This window comes from Nyctibius grandis, chromosome 6 (genome assembly GCF_013368605.1).
Source record: "Nyctibius grandis isolate bNycGra1 chromosome 6, bNycGra1.pri, whole genome shotgun sequence".
NCBI lineage: Eukaryota > Metazoa > Chordata > Aves > Nyctibiiformes > Nyctibiidae > Nyctibius > Nyctibius grandis.
In genome coordinates, this window is record NC_090663.1 from 26,494,953 (window position 1) to 26,521,551 (window position 26,599).

Consider the following 26,599-nt stretch of genomic DNA (forward strand, 5'->3'; position numbering starts at 1 on the left):
ATGAGCTGTTGAAATTTTGGAAGAAGCTAACTGTTCATCCTGGTTTCTACAAGAAATTGAAATAGATTATAGCAATTTTATGCCTTATCATAAGCAGTCATGACTTTTTAAAATTTTTATTGTTAAATATAATTTTGTTAACATGGTTTAATCCAACTTCACAACAGAACTTTATCAAACAGACTTACTCCCCCACTTCCCACCTCTTCCTCCTTTAGTCAGAGAAAAGCAATATTCTCTTGTACAATTTAATTCAGAAAACACGATTCTCTCAATGAAGCAGGAAAGACAACGGCTCTCTTGTTTTTGTTTTTAATCCAATTGCTGAAGTACAGATCACAAGCAGCCACCTCACAACCATCATGAATGCAACTGTGGAGGTTACACCATTCTCCTCTCTGAATCTTGATTGAAATTATTATAGATTAAACAGGATTTATCATGTTTTTGCCGTACCTCATAATTCAATTACTGTACATTACCAACTGAAAAACATTTTATTCTATAGCAAAACAGAAAAAACAAGTCTTTCAGGAAATACAGCATCCCAATATTAGGTCAGGTTGCAGATGACTTAAGTACTGAACCGACTCCACAATAAAACCATGTCACATGAAGACTGCAGTTTAATTTGTTTGCTCATTGACCTCCTTTCTATTTACTCTGAGACAGAGATTAACTTGATTTTTATGAGGGTGCAGAAGCAGAAAGGAGCAAGGCAACACCCTCAGCTACTCACCTTAACCTCAAGCACAGCCAGATTTTCAATAATATCACACATGCTACTCCTCGCTCTTAACACTTGAAGCTGTATCAAGTGATAGCAAGTAACTTACCTAGACTTATCCAAAAGGAAAGTAATGTAAGTGACAAAGGTAAGATGACTACAGAGCAAAATGAATCAATGAATGAGATTAAAATACTGTTTAAGTATTTGAGGACAAACTGTAGGGATCTGGCCAAGAATGAATAACCTGAGTTGTTTCTATCTCATGTCTAAAGGTTGATATCTAAATAAAGCTTTACTTTACTTTAGTTCTCATTTGAGAACCTCTTCCAGAAACAAGATGGTATCAAATGAATTTAGGGACATTCCTCAGATTAGTTTTTCCATACAGTCTTCAGAAAAAAATAAGATCCATGCAAATTTCCATATTTCCAATACGAGATGTGTTAAATGACTAGAACAGACTACTTCAGTTGGAAGGGACCTACAACGATCATCTAGTTCAACCATCATGAAGAGACTTTGCTGTGGTCAAAAGTGGTACGAGTTTCTCCAGAATCCATCTCCAGAATGGAGGAAATATTGCAGATTTTTAACCCCACAAATTTCAGCCTGGTAGATAAAAGCAACTCTGTACTTTGCCAGAACAATGCCACTGTCTGATTTTGGTTACTGTTAATTTTTGATGATTAATCTGTTTATGCAGACTTGCATACAAAACTCATCCAGTTAGCATCTGCAAAAAAAGAACCATACTAAAGATCCAACATTAATCAAAATCAAGACAAATTATCAAAAGCCCTACAAAATTATACACATATTCCACCCTGAGTGGGAATTACTTTTCCAGAGTCATGCATGAGCGTTAATTAGCAGCCGACGCACACTACTATTGTTTTGACATACACCACACAGATCCTGTGCTTCCTCATTGCTTTGATTAAAAATTTGGCTTAGGGAGAAGCTTACGTTGTTCCTTTTAATAACTACAGCAGCTACTTCCAGGCTGCCGGCAGGCCGCAGGGCAGGAGCTGAGCTGTCAGCTCCCGGCCCGCCACAGCTCACGCCCCAGCCCTGGCAGGGCCCCACAGCTGTTGGCCACCACCACCAGCCGCTGGCCAACACCACCAGCCACCACCACCTTCACACCTACCTCACCATTGCCTTTCCTGGGGCACAGAAGACCTACCTGGCTACTCACCCCCAGGGCAACAACATGCCAGGCACCTCAGATCTCTTGATTCAATTAGGGCTTTTTAATTTTTTTTTTTTTTTTTAAACACTGACACGCTCCGCAAGTTTTTTGAATGATCAATAAAAGCTTCAATAGCTCCCTCTGCTGCCAGCAAATACATATTTCAGCTGCTCTATGCATAACCTGCTCACAGCTGACAGAAGACATTCCTGTATCTATCTCTATGCATATACATGGGTGCGTATGTGTGTACACACACAGGTATGTAGAATCCTTGAAAAGTAACATTTGGGAAATACTATGGGCATTTTAATTTAACTCTCTCCTAAGACTGAAGCTTTTAAAGGATAATTATTTTGACTGTAAATCAAAATACTTGAAGGCCAGTAGTTAAACACTCACTATTTTCCTATGATAATTTCAAAATACTATCTTATTCAATGCAAAAATCCCACCATATTACCTGGGTATCTAGCTGGATATATAGCAACATCCATAGAGCTGAGGCTAATTTTTTAGGACAGTAAGTGACAAGAGTTTGTCTCAAACTGCTGCTGCCCTTACTATCACTATTTTTCAGTCTTCCTCCTGTCTTCCCAAGTCTTTTATACTCCCGTTGCTGCCTCCTCTCTGTACCTGCCCCTCTGCCATCAGAGCCAGCAGGTATCAGCTAGGTTTGTTAGCTGCTTTGCAACAGCAAAATGGCGGTTTTGCTGCATGCTGACAGCTATGGAAAGCGTCCTGAAGCAAATGCTCTCTATTCCCCATGACTGCCATTTCAAGATCCACACAAGGACGCAGAACGAGCACCAGTGCCTCCTGTTCATCACTGCTGCACACTTAAAATGCTCTGCAGCCCAGAAGAAACAAGACTGGGATGACTAACTGAAAATAGGCAAGGAAATGACAGCTAACAAGGGAAGGGGGGGGGGGAAATCAGAGGGTTTACACATATAGGAGCAAGTGGTTACGTTGACAGAAAAACACATTTGCCAATATATCCTCCTTTGTACGAGACAGCTACGCTGCAGCTAAACTTGATGCCATTGCATCTCTACAGCACTAGGGGCTGCACAGACGTAATTTAAGAAGAGGTGTTTCAGTTAAGACACAACAGGCCTACTCGGCAAAGTCTTTACACAGACCTAGACAAAGCAAGCCTGATTACATGTCCAGAAACAGATGGCCAAGCACTACCCACATAACAGGCTCTGGACTAAGGCCCATCCATGTCACAGGTGACTTGGTATCTCTTCTTACCTAAACTTATTAGCAAAATATACCATGAACCCACTCATCCCCCCCTCCCCTGTCACAGGTAGTTCAGAGGTCGCTTACTTTAACAGCACAGACAGCTTTCAGACCTTGCCAGTATATCTCTTCAGAGGCTTCCACCATCTTCACACTTCCAGCACTACGGGCCTGGCGTCTCTTCTACCTTCTTTTCCCTGAGGGTTAGAGAAACAGACTCCTACTTTCCGAAACTGCTCAGCTTCTTTTTCCTCATCTTGCTCCAGCCTTACGTATCCTTTTATTAGTTTTGCCTCACCAGGTGATTTTAACCTGCCACGAACGCAGCTCCGAGGCTGACTGGGTGCCTTGTAGCTCTATGGAGTGATAGTTCAAAAACATCAGCCAGCCCTGCCACAGGTGGTGCAGAGAGGAGGAGAAATGGTGCATCCAGAGCAAGAGATACAATCAAATTACGGCAAGAGTAAACAGAGCAGCAGCACGTTATTGCACACGCCCTACAACTGGAGAGGGAAAAATAAATAAATAAATCAACAAGGATACAGAAAACAAGCGAGAAATGGAAATTGCATCCAGCATCTGCCAGTATTTTGAGCCTAACTGCAAACTTCCCTCAAACAAAATTCTCAAACACAGGACTTCACAAAACACTAAGAAAAAAAATTAAATCTAAATCCATCTTTATCTGCCCAAGTTTTAGAAGTTGTTCATTATTATTAGATAGCTAAGGCTTAACCACACTGTTTTCTTGTTTATTCATTAGCAGTAGCATTACATACTTACCAGGCAAGAAGAAAGAACAGGCTAACGTGCACAGAAACCCTGGTTTCATCGATACAAATTAATTTGCACTGCAAACCACACCCAGGGCACAGGTGAGAGTACTCAGTATCCATTAAACATCCAGGAAACATAATTCCTTAGGAGAGGCAGAGCCTCACATTCCAACCCAGCAGGTACTTTCAGCATTACCAAACTAGAACAGACCGCATTTCCTCCTCTCACCAAGAGATGAATCTCAGAAAAAGGCACTTTTCAACCCACATCATTTTGTATTAGTATGCAGCAAGTACAAGCTCAATTCATTTGTGGGGGAAAAAAAAAAAAGAACAAAAACCAAACCCAAACAAACTTACCTGACACCCTTTTCTCCTGTCGTTTCCTATCACGCTTTTAGTGCCCATCTCCCCCCTTCTGTGTCTCTCAGCCTGGCTCTGCTACTCAGCACCACAGGAAGCCACAGCTCTCCAGCAGGCTCAAGAGAGCCCCCCGCTCTGAGCTGTACACACACACTTCAGGGGTGCTGGAACAGCCTCGATTCACTTCTGCAGAAAGCGTGCAGATGCAACATCCATCCACAGACTTGAAGTACACAGGAAAACACTTGCGCTTTAGCTTTTTTTTTTTTTTTTTCTAAATTAGTCCAGCTGGCTGAAATAACACTATCTTTCCACAAGTGACACACAAAACACTTGTGAGTACAGGGATCCTATAAGGTATCAGTTTTGTCAAGGTTTATGTACCTGTGAAAAATAGGGAGACAGTTCAAAAAGAAAATGGCAATGAGCTACCAAGTACACTATGGCATGCTTTTTGACTGAGGCTGCTTATAAAGAGATTCAGAAATAAGAGAAAATAAATGCTCTAATCCTTACTACGTTTCAAAACTCAATTGCACATGTGCTCTGTGCTCTGTACAAGTCAAATCAGATTTTATTGAAGATCGAAGTAGCTTCCTCATCTGTTTCGCTACAGCAGCATGGGGATCTTGGATGGTGCTCTTGGATGAGCACCAAAATCCTGAATTTTGGCATAATACTCTACTAAAAAAATAAAGTGTCTGTATCGGGGAAAAGTAACAGAAGTATCCATGTAAAAGAATATTCCATCTGGAAAAAATTCTTCACATTTCTTTTGAGGACCTCCCTATGTCAGTCCAGTTATAATAGAATTTCTCAAACTTTAATACAGCAATCCTCTTATATTTCAATAAATGCACATATCTAATAAAAACTGTATTACACAAAATTACAATCTTCCATCCTTATCTTTTCTGGCATCAAAGTTTCTTGATACGGTTATATGTGTATTGAAATTAAAACGGAATGGAAGCTGAAATTGTTACTGAAAGCATTAGAAAGTCAGTGAAAAGGGGGCAGGGGTGAAACATGCTAAGGGAACAAGTAGTAACATAATATATTACTCCCATGTTCTTTTGTTATGTAGAACAAAAAAAAGGAACAAAAAAAAAATCCCTGAAAATGTGAATCAGAAAGTGTGTTCAATTTCCAGAAGCTTCACTATCAGCAGTGTCTCGATTCTCTTTGGAAATTAAGGCCTGGAGGGAATTTTTTTTTTTTTTTTTTAATTCTGAATATAAACTGCAGCTGTACATAAACCTCTAAAATTCAAATACAGACCGCAAAACAGAGCTCATGTGGTGCAGTGAGGAACACTTAAAGAACAAAAAACTGCTAATGGGATAGTACACTGATAATTACATCTCAGCTAGCCACAACAACTTGCTTAAGCCTCCTTCACACTACTCATACAGCAAAACTAATTTTTAATCCCATTTGCAGATTTTCGTCATCTGTGAGAACGTAATGTAACAACTTAAACATTGCAGTATCACAGAAGGACACAGGCTGACAGGAAGCAACTTCAAAGAGCTTCCTGTCATTGGTAATTTTTTGTTCCAGATCTTATGAAAACAGTTGAGAATAAAGATAACTTTGTGTATTTTTTAAAAGCTCAATGTCAAATATAATAAAAAGTTAAAAGTCTTGATACTTTAAAGGTAAAGTCTTTAATCAGATACCAGCTTGGATTAAAGCATAGATTTTTTCCTTTCCCACATAAAATATGGACGTAATATTTGCAATTGTCCTTTCTCAAGATAATAAAACTGTTGTGAAGTACATCACGCAACAACACAACCTTCTCACTACCTCCATGAACAAAAACTTAAGGTGCAAAGAGATTTCATTATACATTAAGACTGTGCAAAAGTTAAGTTTCACACAATGGATGCAGGCTTAAGGAAGTCACAAGCAAGCTTAAGAATCAGTATTTTTTATTTACTGCTTGGTAGTACAAAAGTTGTATGTAAACTATGTTGTTAAAAATACATCTTATATGCAAATTTAAGAAAGGCTGACTAATATGGCAATATTCATACCACTACAAAATTGCAGAGTGTAGTGTTAAATGCAATAAAATAGGCAGAGTTTCTGAATCCTCCCTCTTATTGAAGTAGCAATGCACAAATTAAATTCTTGCATGTATCAGGTCTTATAATACCACACGTAAGTATTTTATACAGGTAAACAATGTCTTACATATTCCACACATTTTTATTTCTTTTATTCTACACATTTCCAATGGAATCAAAATAGAAACTTCTTTTAAATTAAGTAAAAAAATACATATTTCTGTTTAAAGTTTCTTCCATCCTTTTGGCATATTTACTTGCAGTACTAATCCATCATGTATCAAAACAGAATATTATAAAAAAAAATTAATAAAGCTTTTTTTTAAAGCATTTTTTAAAGCTTTTTTTTAAAAAAACAGTCTATACACAGTCTATAACTGTGTATCTCCTTTCTGAAAATTATTTGAAAATGCTGTGTTTTGCCCAATACTCCCTTTTTCCAGTAATGTTTTATACTCATAGCTCTCAATCTCTTGGAAACTAAAAGCTAACTATTATAATCAATACTAATTAAATTCCTCTAGAAACATTAGCTCTTCATACAAATAATCAAGTGAAGCTTGAAGAAGAAAAAAATTCAAGAATATTAAATGTATGCCTGTAAGGTGAGCTTGGTCTTTATGTTATACTTAAATATTGAAGAGATTTCATAAACCAGGCTTAAATTAATGGGAGCAGGGATGCTAAACACTCACGGTCCAGTCCCGGCCAAACAGTTACTTTGGGTTTTCAAAGATGGACTGTTATCTCTAAAAATATACATTTTAAGAGGAACAAGAAACCATTTATTCTTTTCAGACCTTTGGTGGGTGGTGGGGTTTTTTGGCAAATACTAGCATCGATGAAACGTATATATTGATAGGTCCAGTCAGTATCTCGTGTATACAAGTAGAAGGAAGACCATCAGCAGCACATACTTTCAGCAAGAGTGAAATAAACTTGATGTTTCCTGACAAGACGTGGGAGTATCTAATACATAAACAAGAAGATTAATGTTTATCTTTGTACACATTGATTGCTTAATACTGCATAAGCTGATGAAGAAACCTGATTCTCAGATCTGAAGGAGAAACACAGTTTAGATCACTTAGACTAAAAGGACTGAAAGTATTAATTTAAAACAAATCAATTTCAAAACAAACACTGATTTTCACTGAGTTCACAAAGCAATTAAGTTACTTTATAGTTCTCAGAATATAGTGCAATCTCTACTAAAATGCATTCCATTAGATCTTATATTCTTAGGCACTCGGAACAAATGTTGTTTTTCAGTTTCTATTACACAGCAAAGTTTGCTGAAATATTGCAAAGATTTCCCTCCCAAAAACAAATAACAGGACAAAGCAGAGATCATGGTAAGCAGACACAAAGAATTAACATCACAAAACCATCACTGGAATTTTTAGCAGTAAGTCACACTTAAAATATGAAGGGAGTGACACTGGCTTAAGATTTTGGTGCCAATGAAAACTGCTACCCTCAGTCCAATAAAGCTACTCTGAAGTAATTTAGTATTAATAAATTTTTAACTCACTCCATAAATTTTTAATGTCAAATATTCCATATCCTTATCGAATGGTTGAAATACATTGCCCTAGCTTAATCAGGAACCTCTGGGAAGAAACAAAAGAGAAAGGCAGAACTATTAGGCATTCTTCAAATAAAGAGTGAGTAGGTACAAGAAAATGGAAGAACAACTGGCCTTGAGGAAAGTGACCTCCCCAAGAGCTCACCCAACTGCACAGAAAAATATGCTCTCTAGCCTAATGTTAGGTAGTAAGGGAGAAGTATGGGGTGAAAGACAATTTAATTTAACCTCTGCGTATAACTGAACCACTCTGTACTGTAAAGTACCCTTCACAGAGTGCGAGGGCTTATATACTAAAGGCACGCATGCAGATTTTGGACAACATAATTATCTCCTTGTATGTTTTGCTTGGCTGCTAACAGTTAGATTAAAAGAGTATTTTCATCTTCTGAAGGCTGGCTCTTATCTTCAGCGAACACTTGTCAGTTCTGGAGGGGAAGAACAGAGGTGAAATATCCAGATAGACCAGAGGACCAAACACAGTTTATCCATAGTGTAATCATATTACTTGTAATATTGAGCTCATTAAAAATGCTTGTTGAAGTACAAAAAAATTAAGATTATTCAATGAGGCTTTTACCTTTCCTGTCCAAAAACTTAAATGTATTTTTGTTTTCCAAGATGAAGCACAACATTTGGCATGAGGTCCACACAGCTCAACAGTATGTAAGTGTCTAAATCTTACTGATTTTATTGGTGTAAAACCATTAAGTGTTTAACCTTGCATGGATCCCATCACAGAACTTGTAAAATGCTACAGTGCCGTAAATATATTTCCTTAAATAGTATGCATCTCTTGGGAGTTTTCAGTTTTCTCCAAAGTGCCAGCAGACAAGCTTCTTCTAAAAGTTCCACCTGCAAGAGAAGAAAACAATTCTAAAAATAAGCCTGAATAGCAAAATTAGTTTTAGGATGAACAGGCCAATTAAAAAGTTAGCAGATGCTCTGAAATGGAAAAAAATGCCACAATCACATGAAGTGGTTGCCATGCATTACAAGTTTAGCATGTGAAATCCTAAAAGAGAAGAACTGAAAATTCAGCTGGTACTCATGAAAAGGATGGACAAACACATGGATAAACTGACAGATCACATCACAGTGCAAAGCCCACACAACTTTCAAAAGGAGACTAGGAATGGAAATTGTTATGTAGCTTCAATGCACCCATACCTTAAGCTTTTATTTACCCAGTAGCTTACAATGGATGTGCAATAGCTCAACTCAAAATTTTGACTTCAACTATCAGCTGTATATCTACTACTTTTTTATGTGCCACTAAGCATATTTTAAACAAACTTAACTGATGAAATGGAGTCTGCTGAGAACACGGACCTTGGAGACATGGAGAAGACATGCTACAACTTCAAATGATGCAGCCAGCAAGACACTAGGGTAAGCTGAAACACTGTAGAGCTCACCTCAAGAAAATACTAAGAACATGTCAGTTTATGGGAAAAAAAACCCTGAACTCAAGAGCAGCAGTGAACACAAGCAACCAGCAATATTACGTCATTCAGGTACTGCCCAACTCAGGAATTCCATCTCATGCAGGAACTCTCAGTAACAACAGTTAAAGTCAAGTCACAAAGCACAAATCCACGGCCTCCAAATGCTGGAACAGTTAAACACACAGCAGCTAAACACACATTTGTGTCTGCCTTCTTCCTCTACACCTGAAGATCTGAGCCAAATTCTCCAGAACTATATGTGCTTTTTATCCTAAATTTATTGGCTGGAGGCACAGAAGTATTAAATGCTGCTTATCTGTTCAGTTTCAGTAAATTAAGCTATAATAATTTATTGCAAGTCAGAAATAAGTAATTGAAGTAAAGGTCTAACTACTACCTGTTTGTGTGTGAACAGATTTTTGTGGCAAAAACTGATCTAGAATCATGCTAGGGAAAAGCATCATAGTCTTTCAAGCAAGATTTGTTTATTTTTTTATAGTGCACATCAAACAGGCCTGGCTAGTTTCCCAGATGATTTACAAATAGTTCTGTTGGACTGGAGAGACCTTCACAAGAGATTCCGTGGAGCCATTTCTCTGCTATTAGAACATTTGTTCTCAGAAAGGGCAATACTTTAATCCTAAGGGAGGTTCTACAATAAAAAGCTGCCATAGATGGACATATAAATTTTTTATAGCTATACTATCATATCTCTCTAGAGAACAGCTTACTTTTAGATTAAAGTAGTAACGGTTTAAATTTAGAGAACAACCTTTAGGTAATTACAGGGAATAGCTTTCTTATTTAGGAGAGTAAAGAACAAATTAGAAAGAAAAGTGGACTACAAAACATTTTCACAGTGATTTCAAAAGATTATTTCTTTCTTTTTTTTTTTAAATCAAAGTGCACTGGACTTAACTTTATTTTCATATATGCCCTCTTCTTTCTATTTCTAATGTTTAAAGAAAAGATAACTAGTCTGCCTTTAAGTCAAAACTCATATTACAAACAGTCTGATCATGCTACCATTAGAGATACAGAAAAGAAAAAAAAAAAAGTCACAGGAGTAACAAAGCAGTTAGCTGGGCATGAAAATGCCAATGCAGCCAGTGAAGGCAGAGGTTATCTCCTGTTGCATTTAGCCAATATTGATTTTTAAAAAGGGAAGAAAGGAAAAAGAAACCACACCAACAAAAAAAACCCTGAGCACCAGGACATAATTCTGAATCAGAAAATGAGAGTAAAGTTTTTCTTTCACTGACATCTGTAGATCCTTCACAGATTACAGAGCAGCAATGAGACAGCAGCCCCTAGAAAACTATGATTTGCCAAAATTTGCCACAGAGCAAAAAGCAAAACAAAAAAGCCAAACCATCCTTACAGTCTATCACCTACCTCCAAGGCAGGGTCAGCTGTATTTACACTGGCTTTGACCAGCATTTGTCCAGTGTGGTCTTACAAATGTCCAGCAATAAAGATACAACAGCTTATTCCAACTTCCTAATTTTTGAAACCTGAACTCCACCTCCTTGCAAATTAGCCTACTATTTATCATCTAACCCACTAAGCAAAAAGAAAAATTTACTTCATAACCCTCCACATCTTTTTTAAACATTTGGAAGCATACCACATCTCCAAATCTTTCTTCCTCTATTGCAATGGTTCCAAAAAATTGGGTATAATTTAATAAGGCACAAAGTCCAGACAAATACACTCCACTCAGTTCAACACTCATAACTGCACTGCCAGTAAAGGTTGGGAGGAAGTATTCCATTGCATACCAGCTCTCTGCTTTGTCTTTCTTCCTAAATTGACACAATTACAGAATGTTTTGTTAATGAATAAACAACGAATATAAAGAAAAAGCCACAACTTGTACCTTGGCCTTTCAGAATTCAACCTCAAGACACTCAAGGGGTTTTGGGTCTTGTTACATTCTTAAACATACACAATTTCCACTTGTGCATTTCCATCTTATATTTGAAGTTACTCAGAGTTTGAAACTGGACTGAGCTGACACAACCTGATTTATCCTCTCTCTCAGCATACAGAGAGTTTGGCACTGTGCACTTCGTCCACTTTCTTCAAATCCAGTGCCTTTAATTTGTTACAGAATCACAGAATGTTAGGGATTGGAAGGGACCTCGAAAGATCATCTAGTCCAATCCCCCTGCCGGAGCAGGATTAGCTAGATCATATCACACAGGAACGCGTCCAGGCGGGTTTTGAATGTCTCCAGAGAAGGAGACTCCACAACCTCTCTGGGCAGCCTGTTCCAGTGTTCAGTCACCCTCACTGTAAAGAAGTTTTTCCTCATATTTATGTGGAACCTCCTGTGTTCCAGCTTGCACCCATTGCCCCTTGTCCTGTCAAGGGATGTCACTGAGAAGAGCCTGGCTCCATCCTCATGACACTTGTCCTTTACATATTTATAAACATTAATGAGGTCACCCCTCAGTCTCCTCTTCTCCAAGCTAAAGAGACCCAGCTCCCTCAGCCTCTCCTCATAAGGGAGATGTTCCACTCCCTTAATCATCTTCGTGGCTCTGCGCTGGACTCTCTCTAGCAGTTCCCTGTCCTTCTTGAACTGAGGGGCCCAGAACTGGACACAATATTCCAGATGCGGCCTCACCAGGGCAGAGTAGAGGGGGCGGAGAACCTCTCTTGACCTACTAAACACACCCCTTCTAATACACCCCAGGATGCCATTGGCCTTCTTGGACACAAGGGCACACTGCTGGCTCATGGTCATCCTGCTGTCCACTAGGACCCCCAGGTCCCTTTCCCCTACGCTGCTCTCCAACAGGTCTGCCCCCAACTTGTACTGGTACATGGGGTTGTTCTTGCCCAGATGCAGGACTCTACACTTGCCCTTGTTCTATTTCATTAAGTTTCTCCCCGTCCAACTCTCCAGCCTGTCTAGGTCCCTCTGAATGGCTGCACAGCCTTCCGGTGTGTCAGCCACTCCTCCCAGTTTGGTGTCATCAGCGAACTTGCTGACAGTGCACTCTATTCCCTCATCCAAGTCATTAATGAATATACTGAATAGTACTGGTCCCAGTACCGACCCTTGAGGGACTCCGCTAGACACAGACCTCCAACTGGACTCTGTCCCATTGACCACCACTCTCTGGCTTCTTTCCTTCAGCCAGTTCACAATCCACCTCACTACCCGATCATCCAGACCACACTTCCTCAGTTTAGCTGCGAGGATGCTATGGGAGACCGTGTCAAACGCTTTACTGAAATAGAGATAAACCACATCCACAGCTTTACCATCATCTATCCACCGGGTTATGTCCTCATAAAAGGCTATCAAGTTGGTTAAGCATGAATTCCCCTTGGTGAAGCCATGTTGACTGCCCCTAATGATCCCCCTATCCTTGATGTGCCTAGAGACAGCACCAAGGACAAGTTGTTCCATCACCTTTCCGGGGATGGAGGTGAGGCTGACCGGTCTATAGTTACCTGGGTCCTCCTTCTTGCCCTTTTTGAAGACTGGAGTGACATTCGCTTTCCTCCAGTCCTCAGGCACCTCTCCCGTTGCCCATGACTTAGCAAAGATGATGGAGAGTGGCCTAGCAATGACTTCTGCCAGCTCCCTTACCCCAGAACCCCTTTCTTCCCCAAGGGTCAAGCTCTGTATTTTGAATCACATTTGTGTAAAATCACCTTTCCCCTTCAGATTATCAATCAGTGTGTCATCAGTTAGAAGCAAACCATATTAACTTACAGGCTTTTTTTCCCCAACACTCTTAACTGTTAAAAATAAAAAAAAAAAAGTAGTCAAAATCATGCCGGACACATTTTTGACATGCTTAATGGGGTCACTCAAGCAATTCACTGAAGTTTAATGACTCACAAGAAAACTCCAACCTCCTGGCTTAGTAACCTACCATAGATCCCTGTGATACGAGCATTTTTGCGTGTCTCCGTTCTTATTAGCCCAAGCTCCACTGATCCATCAGAGAAGTACCTCATAAGCAGTCACTTTATACAAGCACACAGCACAGAGCAGCAAGCGTAAGGAAGAAGCACTGTAGTTACTCCAGTGATGCAGCTGTCAGCAGTGTTTGTTTCTTTTGGGTAATAAGCACATTGCCACTAAATCTGAATCATCATTTATTGCCAAAAAATTAATACGTAGATGTTTTATTTCTTGGACCAGTGATGCCACCTTGACAAAGTAGTTTTTATTTCAACATCTACTCTAATTTCGAAGTCTAAATAAACAATTAAATAAGAATTTGGTGGATAATTTAGCCTCTACCAATTTATCAAGGGCCGGAAGGATGATCCAGCGAACTATAGGCCTGTCAGCCTGACCTCGGTGCCAGGCAAGGTGATGGAACAGATCATCCTGAGTGCCATTACACAGCACATGCAGGACAATCGGGGCATCGGGGCCAGCCAACATGGATTCATGAAAGGCAGGTCCTGCTTGACCAACCTGGTCTCCTTCTATGACCAAGTGACCCGCTTAGTAGATGAGGGCAGGGCTGTGGATGTAGTCTATCTAGACTTCAGTAAGGCATTCGACACTGTCTCCCACAGCATCCTCCTAGATAAACTGGCTGCCCGGGGCTTGGATGGGTGGACTCTTAAATGGGTTAAAAACTGGCTGGATGGCCGAGCCCAGAGAGTGGTGGTGAATGGGGCAAAGTCCAACTGGCGGCCGGTCACTAGCGGTGTTCCCCAGGGCTCAGTTCTGGGGCCGGTGCTGTTCAATATCTTTATAGATGATCTAGACGTAGGGATTGAGTGCACCCTCAGCAAATTCGCAGATGACACCAAGCTGGGTGGGAGTGTCAATCTGCTGGAGGGTAGGAAGGCCCTACAGAGGGATTTGGACAGGTTAGATAGATGGGCCGAGACCAACGGCATGAGGTTCAACAAGAACAAGTGCCGGGTCTTACACTTTGGCCACAACAACCCCATGCAGTGCTACAGGCTGGGGGAAAAGTGGTTAGAAAGCGGCCCGGCAGAAAGAGACCTGGGGGTGCTGATCGACAGCCGGCTAAACATGAGCCAGCAGTGTGCCCAGGTGGCCAAGAAGGCCAATGGCATCCTGGCCTCTATTAGGAATAGTGTAGCCAGCCGGTCTAGGGAAGTGATTGTCCCTCTCTACTCGGCACTGGTGAGGCCGCACCTTGAGTACTGTGTCCAGCTCTGGGCCGCGCACTTCAAGAAAGATGTTGAGGTGTTGGAGGGAGTCCAGAGGAGGGCGACCAAGCTGGTGAAGGGTCTGGAGGGTATGACCTACGAGGAACGGCTGAGGGAGCTGGGGGTGTTTAGCCTGGAGAAGAGGAGGCTCAGAGGTGACCTTATTGCAGTCTACAACTACCTGAAGGGAGGTTGTAGTGAAGTGGGAGTTGGCCTCTTCTCTTGGGCAACTAGCGATAGGACAAGAGGACACAGCCTCAAGCTTCGCCAGGGAAGGTTCAGGTTGGACATTAGGAAGAATTTCTTTTCAGAAAGGGTTATTAGACATTGGAACGGGCTGCCCAGGGAGGTGGTGGAGTCACCATCTCTGGCTGTGTTTAAGAAAAGACTGGACATGGCACTTAGTGCCATGGTCTAGTTGACAGGGTGGTGTCAGGGCAACGGTTGGACTCGATGATCCCTGAGGTCTCTTCCAACCTGATTGATTCTGTGATTCTGTGATCATTAACTGAGTGATCAAATATAACTTTTGCAGACTTCTGTAGAAACTTTTGAAATTGAAAGATGAGTTTTCACACAGAACTGATACATTTTAATTTCTCTTTACCAATTACCTTATTTCACAACATACCACTTTCAAGATTAGTTCCCAATGTTTGATACCTGCAGTTTACTCTGAGCTTCTCCTCTCTTGCATCTCCCGTTTCGCAGGCGTGGCAGGTGCCTCGCTCGCTTCCTCTTTCGCAGGCGTGGCAGGCATATCACCATTGACGCTCTCCACGCCAGTAACAGACATCAAGCTTTTCCGTTCTTTGGAATTTGATTTGTGCTCCACTTTTGTGACTCTAAATCTGAGGTAAGCAAAAGAAAGATTCAGTTGTATTTCCCCAGAGATTAGTTAGACTGTTCTCAGTACCCAGCATACAGACAGGAACACGTTTGCAGGTCCCAAGACCTAGATGTGAGAGCAGACATTCACACACACCCAGCTTCACTTCAGAGCAATCTTCCTTCCTATTACCTATGTGTACTTTTAATACTCACTACTACTGAACCACACTTTCTCAGGGAACTGTGTTTTAAAGCAGAATCCACAGATTGCTTACTACTTCTTAGAACAGTAATTTCCTAAGACAACTACAACATAAGCTAGGAATTAAAAATACTAAACAGAATGAAGAGGTTTCTGTAACTCAGACTTACTTGAGAAATATCAAATTCAGAAACAGAAGAATTTATTAGTCTGCCATCCTCGTTTCTTTTTAGCCAGTATCAACAGAGCAACAGCTTTGAATTTATACCCACAGTAAATCCCCATTTATTTACATAGTTCTAAAAAAAAAAAATTTAAAAATCACATTTACTTATTCCAGAAGGAACTTCAGCCTAATAGTAGCAGGATTACAAAAAACAATCACTGATGCTATAAACAGAGAGGAATCAATGGATAGCTGATCCAACACGGGCCACTGCAGTGTTCCTAAGAAAAGTATACAATAAAATTAACTAAATCTTACCTTCCCACAGAAAGGACTGTAACTTCTCCAAGACGACTTCTTCTGTGCTCTTTAGATTTGTGAGCTGGCTTTATAAGGTGCCATCGTTTGTGGCTACAACGATTACAAACATCCTTTTCCACTACTCCTCCAACAGTATGGAAGTGATGGCCTTTGCAGTTGTGTTTAAATGGAACAGCACCAGGTGACAAAGGAGATCCTGGACTCATTGGACTCCCAGGAGAGGTAGGAGATAAAGGGCTGTAAGAAAAAGTATAGAGGAAATTTAATGTTTACTATAAAATCCTTTTTCTTAAAAAGGAAAAAAGGATAAAATATAACCTTCAGTTATGTCTAGTGAATAGCTAGTTTTTTCAGGGACCGTTTATTTGTGAGGATGTCTGGTTTAAGGTTCCCTCCAATATCATATACTTGCAGTTAAAATCACTTCCATAAATTAATTCAGCTGCAGTCATGTGGTTAAGGCAACTAATAGAAAGGGCGAGGAGATGAAAAAAAAATCAGGCTAAAACAGAAAAGAACATGGTACATGGACTTATAATGATGAAGACATCTAATTAGCTGATTAAATTCGCACTTGGAGAACTACAGAAAGTATTTCAGAGTTGTTATAGCATCTTTAAAGAACTCACAGAAGAAGAGCATAGTCCCACAATATTGCAAAGAGGCAAAACTAAAATGTCTACCATGAAAAGGAATCAACAGATCATTCAGCTTAAGCTTCAGAAAAACGCTTTTTTAAAGTACCTAGAAAGAAAGAAAAAGTAGTACGACACCAAAAGGCATTTATTGAGAATATCTAATCAAATCAACCTAATTTTATTCTAAAACAGAAAAGCAGATAGCATAGGTAGAAAGCAGATTACGTAACTTTTGGACTTCAGCATCAATTTTGACACCATCTTGCAACATTCTCCTAAAGCAAGCTAGAGCTCAGTGTATTAAAGCTGAAATTCCTGTAGCGTAAGGTAGCACACATTGTTAAAAAAGAAAGACAACGACATACCACAAAGTTATATATCAGTAGCTTACTATGAAACTGGAAAGACATACTAAATGTGGTTATTCTGGTCCTGATGATATTCAGTGTTTTAAATAGTTCCTTGGGTAATGGATAGAAGAACAGCTAAAGTACCCGTAAACTTTGGGTCACCCATAGTTAACTGTAGAGGACAAGATGAGAAATTAGGATGATCAGAGGAGAGTACATGTGTGAAAGACACATTCACACATACATAACTCATTAAAAATACTGGATGTATTGCAGCAAGGACAACACAAATTTCAGTGCTTTAGCAGAAAAACTTTACAAACCCAGATGAAGAAGCAACTAGCCAGATGATCATTCTTCAGAAAAAGAAGGTGAAGATCACAAGCTGGACATGAATCATTACGATGATGTTGCTTAAAAAGGACAAATTTCACAGTGGAAAAAACAGGAGTATAACCTGTGAACTTAACGTTACATTACTCAGCATTAATCATGCCTCAGCTGAACGTTCCATCCAGTTTTAGAAATGTTATTTCAAGAAAAATACTAACAAACTGAAAAGTCTCCAAAGAAGAACAGAAAGAACAAATTAAAGAAGTGAAACACGCCATAAAAGACTGGAGTTACTTGGATGCTTATTTTCAAAACAAAAATATTGACAGGAGACATTTAATGGTTTTCAAATAAATAAGAGAATGCTCTAAGGGAAATAAATCTGTTCAACACCTGAAGCAAAGACAGGAATTGATGGCTTTAAGTGGAAGAAGTGCAGGTTTTACTCAGCCATTACTATTCCTATCATTAGGAAGCATTTCATAGTGCACCGAACTTACAAAGAAATACAGTGAATTTGCACTTGAATTCCTAAAGCTTTAGGAGTGTCTGTCAGAAATTATGTAAGAGCAAACAATCATTTTTCCCTTCCCCTTACTTTTAATTCACCACTGAAACAATAGTCTAAAACTCCCCAAATAACATCACACATCCCTACACAAGACGACTGAGTTAAAATTCAAACAAATACTTCTGCTGCACTATAAAAGTTTAAAAATAATTCCTATACTTGAGAAGAAGAAAACAAAATTGAACTCACAAAAGGAGTTCAGTAACCCCTCAGCGTTAAAACAGGAGATAAGCAGTTCCATACACTCAACTATTTGTTTTGCTAAAACTATACACTCGCACTTCTTTTATTAGTGGCACACTACTACTTGAACCTTCATCTTCTCTGCCTTGAATATGAACACAGGATTCCACATGAAGAGTATTTAGAGTAGTAAAGATATAGTTTAAAGGTACATCTGTACAGATATAAGTACTTTTACACAAATGATGCATCTGCAACTCAAGGGCTGAATTACTTTCTCTACCTAATTCTCCAAATAGGTGTGTAGTGAAAAAAATAAGAAGTAGGTCAGCCAATGTATATTACCACAATTATAAAGAAAAAAGTAAACCAGGAGGAGACATAGAAAGAGATGTCTATTCTAAGTTAGCATCCATACAAATTAAATGAGTGCTGCTTCTGTTCTTTCAAGTCAGACTAGCTTTGGACTAAGCCAACTTGTAAGTAACTTCACCGTAAAGTAAGTATTTGCAGACTCTGTAAATCTTTAGTCCAAAAAGCAATAAATCCGTATCACACACCTAGAACACGTAACCAGAAGAGCCAGTTACTAACCCAGCGCATACATTAAAATTTAGTGACTCAGAGACATCACAAGGAAATCAAAGTATTATCCTCTTAACTGATAACTCAAGGAACTGATGTAGTCTTAAAAGTGCTCAGGAAATAAAATCCTTTGAAGGGTACATTTTTAGTTACCTCAGGAAACATGCATTAAAAAGATAAGTAATTACCTTTCAGGTTCAAAGACACTGCTATCTGCTACCATGGCCTGTAACACATCAGCATTTGCTGCAATGAGAACAAATAGAAATCTTCAAAAGTGTACAGCTCTAACTTCATAAAAAACAAACAACAAAATCAAAGGTCCTCAGAGAAATTTCATCTAAAAGAAAGATGACTGGATTACGTATATCTCCAAAAAGATACAAGAGAAAATTGTGAAAAAAAATTTTAATATAATTCTATGGGATATTCTTAACACGAGCTACTAAAATGACGGTTCATATAGCACTCAAAGCTCTGCCCCAATACAAGCCACATAATGTAGCCATCTGCACAACACTCCCAAACAAGATCTCTGAAAATTTTAAAACATACATTTGACCACAGGAGTATCATCACCTCACATGTAAAAAGCAACTTCAGATTAAAAACAGGTTTAAGTAAGCTCTACAAAACGCAAATTAATTACCAGCCAAGAACTACCGATTGTTCACATACTTTAAAAAACACATGGGGTACCTAATCCCAAGCTCGAGTAAAAATACACAAGCTCAAGGGTCTAATTGTTATTAAGACGAAGGGAAGAACAAACCCCCCAAAACCCCATAAACAAACCCAAAAATACAACTTTTCCAGAGGACTAGTCTTCATTCAGAGGTAACTCAAAGCCAGTTCAATGCTTAGAAGAATTTCAATTTATGCAAATGTAAAACTAAAAGGCTAAAAGTTCTTGTACTATAAAAGCATGCAGTCTCCTAAATGTTTCTTTTATGGGCAAATACATTCTGAACTAACCAAGCATTCCATGTGCTGCTTAACTGTGATTTTATTTTTTCAGTCATATCTTCTTCTTTATCCTTTACTTTGCACACACAGCACACGAAGACACCAGGTCCAAAATGCAACGTTAGCACTAGTGTACCCTACTGTCTCCGTTACACACAAACCTTTTATCAGACAACAGCTTCAAGAACCGTTAGGACAAAATCTTTAATCCGGTCAAAACATAAAAATTTCACATGCTTTAAGCATTGCCATTAAGAAAGCAACCTTTAGCTTTTACTTCACAAACAAAACAAAAAGATGAACCAAAAAAATCAAACACCCAAATAGTTAAAATATCAAGAAATGCATGAGCCAAACTTACCATACAAACAGGTAAGCAAAAAACTTTCCTATTTTGTGTGAAGTTATTGCCTCCTGAAGGCAATCTCAAAGAGTTAAGAATGTACAAAATGGTTATTAAATGAAAACACATGAACATACCATACTTCAGAATATTGAAAAAAACATATGTTATAGAACACCATCACAAACGCTCATAACTTCAATACCACAATACTATACCTTCATTTTTCATAATGTAGTTAACAATTTGTCCCACAGTGTCGCTATTCTCATGCATAGTTTCGTTCATTTCTGTGCAAGGAAATAAATATTTTGTCAATATCTTGGCCTCCCAAATCAAGAATTGAGTTATTTTAAAGCAAAGTAAAAACAAAAAAAAACAAGTCAAAACAAAAACAAATAAACACCAGACGAAGTTACATCAAAAAAAAGACAAGATCTATTGTCACTTTAGAGGGAATGCTTACATAAGGCTTTTTAGTCCTTATTCGGGAAAAAATACAAACACAAGTTTATGGAATCTATACACCGGCTCTAACATACTCATCTAAGACTTGAATAAATATTTTCCAAGCATAAGTCAAAATTCCTTCTCTAGCTAGTAAGGAGGAGACAAGCAAGAGAGCAGTATTTCTAATCGTAACAATAGGGAGGAAAAAAAAACCAACCAAACAAAAAAAATCATTAAACTGTCTCAAGTCACTATTTTAAAATCGGTATTACTGGCTTCTAGTATAAGAGGGATTCAGTTTAAGCTTTTCACCACAAGGACATAAAATTTGATTTTTTTAATTTAAAAAAAATTCTCATGACTACAGGATCAAGGCATTTAAGAAAGAAACCTCATGACTATACTTAATACTTTTGGAATCAATTGCACCCAGCAACAACACTGGAAGCTTCCCCAGAATAACTTCAGAAGGCAGAAAAAGACTGAAGAGAGAAACAGAAAAATTATGATGCACAGCTCTGCCCTTCCCTAGTAATTGTTATGACTAGCTTTATTTAAATAAAAAAAAAAAAAATCACAGGATTGAGGCAAGTTTTATAGATGAGACCCTAAATTTGTCTCTAAGTAGTAAATTCATAGAATCATAGAATGGTTTGGGTTGGAAGGGACCTTAAAGATCATCTAGTTCCAACCCCCCTGCCACAGGCAGGGACACCTTCCACTAGACCAGGTTGCTCAAAGCCTCATCCAACCTGGCCTTAAACACTGCCAGGGAGGGGGCAGCCACAACTTCTCTGGGCAACCTGTTCCAGTGTCTCACCACCCTCACAGGAAAGAATTTCTTCCTAATATTTAATCTAAATCTACCCTCTTTCAGTTTAAAACCGTTCCCCCTCATCCTATCACTACTTGCCCTTGTAAAAAGCCCCTCTCCAACTTTCCTGTAGGCCCCTTCAGGTACTGGAAGGCTGCTATAAGGTCTCCATGGAGCCTTCTCTTCTCCAGGCTGAACAGCCCCAACTCTCTCAGCCTGTCTTCATAGGAGAGGTGCTCCAGGCCTCTCATCATCTTCGTGGCCCTCCTCTGGACTCATTCCAACAGCTCCATGTCCTTCTTATGTTGGGAGCCCCAGAGCTGGACGCAGTACTCCAGGTGGGGTCTCACGAGAGCAGAGTAGAGGGGCAGCATCACCTCCCTCGACCTGTTGGCCACACTGCTTTTGATGCAGCCCAGGATACGGTTGGCCTTCTGGGCTGCAAGCGCACACTGTCGGCTCATGTTGAGCTTCTCGTCAACCATCACCCCCAAGTTCTTCTCCTCAGGGCTGCTCTCAATTCATTCTCTGCCCAGCCTGTATTTGTCCATTTATCACCAATGTACCTATAGAAGCATTTCTTGTTGCCCTTGACAGCCCTGGCCAAATTTAATTTTATCAGGGCTTTAGCTTTCCGAACGTGCTCCCTGGCTGCTTGAACAATTTCCCTGTATTCCTCCCAGGCTACCTGCTCTTGCTTCCACCCTCTGTACGCTTCCTTCTTGTGCCTGAGTTTATCCAGGAGCTCTTTGTTCATCCATGCAGGCCTCCTGGCATTTTTGCCTTCCTCTTTGTTGGGATGCATCACTTCTGAGCCTGGAAGAGGTGGTCCTTGAATACTAACCAGCTTTCTTGGGCCCTCTTCTCTCTAGGGCTTTATCCCAAGGGACTCTCCCAAGCAGGTCCCTGAAGAAGCCAAAGTCTGCTCTCCTGAAGTGCAGGCTGGTGAGCTTGCTGCGTGCTCTCCTTGCTGCCCTATGGATCTTGAACTCCACCATTTCATGGTCACTGCAGCCAAGGCTGCCCTTGAGCTTCACATTCCCCACCAGCCCCTCCTTGCTGGTGAGAATAAGCTCCAGCATGGCACCTCTCCTCATCAGCTCCTCTATCACTTGGAGAAGGAAGTTGTCATCCACACATTCCAGGAACCTCCTGGATTGCTTGTGCCCAGCTGTGTTGTCCTTCCAACAGATATTGGTGTGGCTGAAGTCCCCCATGAGGACCAGGGCCTGTGAATGTGAGGCTACACCAATCTGTCTATACAGGGCCTCATCCACTCGGTCTTCCTGGTCAGGTGGCCTGTAGCAGATGCACTATAATGTCACCTGTCCCTGCCCTCCCTTTAACCCTGACCCATAAGCTCTCTGTTGGCTCCTCCTCCATCCCCAGGCAGAGCTCCATGCACTCCAACTGGTCATTGACATAGAGAGCGACACCCCCTTCTCATCTCCCCTGCCTGTCCTTCCTAAAAAGCCTGTATCCCTCCATTCCAACACTCCAGTCATTAGGGGCTTCCCCATCTCTGTACCTACCCTTCATCTTCATCGTGATACCTGCAACTTTGCAATGCAACTTAGACACTACCCCAAACTAAGACCTAAAAGTTGTTCCCCTTTCAGTACTACTCACCTTGCTGTTACCACTCAGGTGAACTAACAGATCAGACAGTCCCACTCTCTGCGTACATGCCCCAGGCTGTAATTGCTTAAGAACATACTGACACACCACTACTGCACCACACGGCTCTACCCTTACCACAGAGCCGCTGTAACTTGCACTTAGGAACCTACTGACAGTAATTAATTGGGAGAAAGGAAGAGGCTCACAGTTATTTACAAGTGACTTGGCCCTTGTATTTACTTAGCCAATGCTATACTGGGTTACTATAGCCCTTCCCAAGTGATAACACTCTTTTCTTGGGTTTTTTTTCAAGCAAGAGAAGATGGGAATAAGGAACCATAAAAAACAAGAGCACAAACAAACACACACTAAAAACAAAGACAAAGGTATCTTTAAGAAACAGTTATAAGTGGCACACATTACATAGAACATAGACAGTCAGTCCAAAGGCTCAGTTTTATAGCGAGAGGGGAGATGAGAATAGACAGAACAACAGGAACAAATTAAGATTGCTAAACATAAAACTAAGATTTTATGCTTTAAAAGGCAACTTTTTGTCACTCCTCTGTATAATACTTTGTTACTAACAGCATGTGGAATGCAGAAAAGCAATCTGGTGACTCCGATTGCAGTGTATAGTTGCAAACAGATAGGCTGGATACTTTAATCCCTCTGTAAGCTCTTAATTGATGTTAGAGGACTTTCATGGGAAATTGGAACACTCCTAGTTTTGACTGGCAAAGATCAAAACCCAACAGACATATAATGGTAATAAAAATATTTTTCTTAATATTGTTTTGATGTCAAAGATGTCAGAGAAATGACAGAAGTCTCACAATAAATTATTCCACAGTAGTTGCCATGTACAGAAATGAGACATTTATTAGACTTGTTGATTACCTATTTTTTCATCAAGTTTTTCTTCTTCTAGTTGTTCAGCCTCTGTTGTACAACGATATCCTTTCCTCTTAAGGACATGACAGACGAGGATCCCCAAGAGACCCATGATGAAGAAAACGGGAACCAATGCAAAAGCAATATACTCTAGGTGTTCAGTTTTGCCATCATTGCCATCAGTTTGAGTTGTCAAAGTAGTTGTCTGCAAGCCATAGCTTGACAAAACCTGGAGAAACTCTCCATTACCTACATAAACAAATAAACACAGTTATTACTATACACTGTAAATCACTTCAAAGCGTTTAGAAATTACAAGCATGGCCACATCCCCATAGCATCAATGTGATGCACCTTCTGTGATGACCTGAATGGGTGACACATACCCTACGTGCTGAGAACTCACACCCATAACAGTAGATATTCCCTCTTCATAAAATGATTACAAAACATCTAACATACAGAAAACCCACATGATATTTCTTCAATATAACAGTGAAGAACAAACAATATTCTAGCCTGACAGGCTTGCAACCTCAACAAGAGTGCCCACATATTTCACAGAAGAATAACACCACCATTGCTCCTTGTTCCCACCAGTGAGAAAAATGCCATACAATTCCTCTGGTCCTAAGTGCATGCAAAATTGCTAAAAGAAATGCGGATCCTTCCCTAATATGAGACTAAGTACAGGATTTAGTATTGACCCTTGCAAAGAAAAAGTATCAGGGTTGAGAAAAATAGCCTTGATTTTTTTCTTAACAGTGGGATTTCACAGCACAAAAGAATGAACATTTACCCTCTACTCATCAGTATAAAGTAGGCTAATTCTTCACTTGTTTAAGATTTGTAAACCATTTTGTATTTAAAACTTGACAGAGCATGGGACAGAGGATTTTTTTGTTTGCAAAGAATTTAAGTTGCAGCATAGGCACACACTAACTTTATATCCACAACTAAGCATTTTTGTTTCAATTAAGCTCTGAATTTAAGAGTCATATATTCCATGTTATAGATCGGCCTTTTGAACTACCAAAAGTATAGAATACTTACATTAGAAGGGACATCTGAAGTTCTTTAGTCCAAATGCTGCTAAAAGCAGCTCTGATTAGATCAGGTCGCTCAGGTAAGTTCCATCTGAAGGATGGACATTCCACAACATTTCTAGGCAGCCTGTTCCAGTATTTGCCCACTTTTATGGCCAATATACATAGATAAATTAAAACTTAGCAAAAGTTCAACTGTTCAGCTAAATCCAAAAATACATGTTTGCATCTTCAAAATTCCTTCTGAGCCTCTAGAGTTTATATACACTCCCCACCCCACATAATAAAGATTAAACTATTACTCTTTCAACAAGCAAGAATATTCCTGCATTTCTACCGTTTATTCTTCTCGTCCACTTCAGGTGAAAACAATTTTTGGAGTAGGAAAGAATGACAACAAAAAAGACCAATCAAAAAAAAAAACCACCAAACACTATTTCAAGATATTTTCCACCTACTTGTATTAAAATGGACAAGACAATTCACAATCTTTCCATTAATCAAACTAGTTGCAGGAATGAAGACTCATCAGAAAACCATTTACACGACGGTGACACTTTCACAACAGAAATGTCTAGAACAATCAAATCCCTCCCTTTTAAAAAAAAGTAACATGAGCCTCCAGTAAATTGCTGAAAGATGGTTATTCCACAAACACCTCTACCGTACTGGCTGGATAACTAAGTTGTATTTGAAAAATACCAGTAAGGTGACAGATAGCTAAGAAAAGATTTGTAAAACTGCAGTTAGACATTTACCTTAGCCTTCTTTATATGGAAAGATTAAACCTTTTATTTTTAAAGTATTTCTGAATTTTTCAGAACAGCTGTGAACTGTCAGTTCAGTAGTAATACACAAGACTTGCTCGAAGTGAAAAAATACTGGCACTTTGAAATAACAATTGATAAAACCCCTACCAGCAAAAAGAAAAAAAGAAGCGTTAAGCATTTCTCTAAACTAATTTTCTAGACAATAGTAGAAATGCAGAAAAATAGAAAGACGTGCAAACAAACTACTGAAGAGATCATGAGGCCAAATGCTAAAATAAAATCTCAGGATGTTTGCTTTGGATAAAGCCAGATAGTCTAGCTTGCTCCCAAAACCAAAAGAGAAAGCTATTCACTTTTAAGAAAGGCCAGCAATCCTACAGATAGTTGTATGCAGAATTAACTCGATAGGTAACCTTTAGAAGCTTTAACTTACGCCTGAGTAGGATAACTGAACAATACATACAATTTAACACTTTAAGACTGCAATTGTTTTACATAAGGAAACAAAAGACAGGAAGGGTTAACTGACACAATCATATAACTGAGAAGGCTCATCTTACATACAGTTTATTTGCTTTCTAAAAATTTATAATTCGCATTTTAATATACCAAAATAAAATTATTCCAATTTTTTATTTTTGGCTAAACCATCAGGTAGCAACAGCTACAAAGTTCTCCACTTAATCGCACAAAATAGCTTAATTTACTTCCCAGGCAGAAGAAAAGCCATCTCACCAGAGAAGTATTGTTTTGATGACTATAACATCTCAGAATCTAAGAAATCCAACTTAAATAGTATACATTACAAGCTCAGAAAGGTACTAATAAATAAGTATCCTTCATGTTCAAATATAAGACAAAAATAGGCAGATGCTTTGGATTTTGCTGTACATTATCAATTTTAAGAATGAATGGGAAAGACCTATGACA

General features: G+C 39.4%; 1 protein-coding gene across 2 annotated transcripts in view; it reads right to left on the reverse strand.

Moving 5' to 3' along the window:
* Window positions 1-6,232: 6,232 nt before the first annotated feature.
* Window positions 6,233-26,599, reverse strand: part of RELL1 (RELT like 1) — a 29,267-nt gene continuing 8,900 nt past the window's right edge. Inside the window, exons 2-7 of one of the 2 annotated variants that reach the window (XM_068404218.1) lie at window positions 23,860-24,102; window positions 20,294-20,365; window positions 18,955-19,012; window positions 16,104-16,343; window positions 15,250-15,437; window positions 6,233-8,830 (exon numbers count right to left, since the gene is read on the reverse strand). In XM_068404218.1, the coding sequence (XP_068260319.1) occupies window positions 15,257-15,437; window positions 16,104-16,343; window positions 18,955-19,012; window positions 20,294-20,365; window positions 23,860-24,102 (794 nt within the window). In that variant the 3' untranslated portion in view covers window positions 6,233-8,830; window positions 15,250-15,256. Of the gene's footprint in view, window positions 8,852-15,249; window positions 15,438-16,103; window positions 16,344-18,954; window positions 19,013-20,293; window positions 20,366-23,859; window positions 24,103-26,599 lie in introns of both variants that reach the window. The other variant, XM_068404219.1, reaches the window with a different exon arrangement.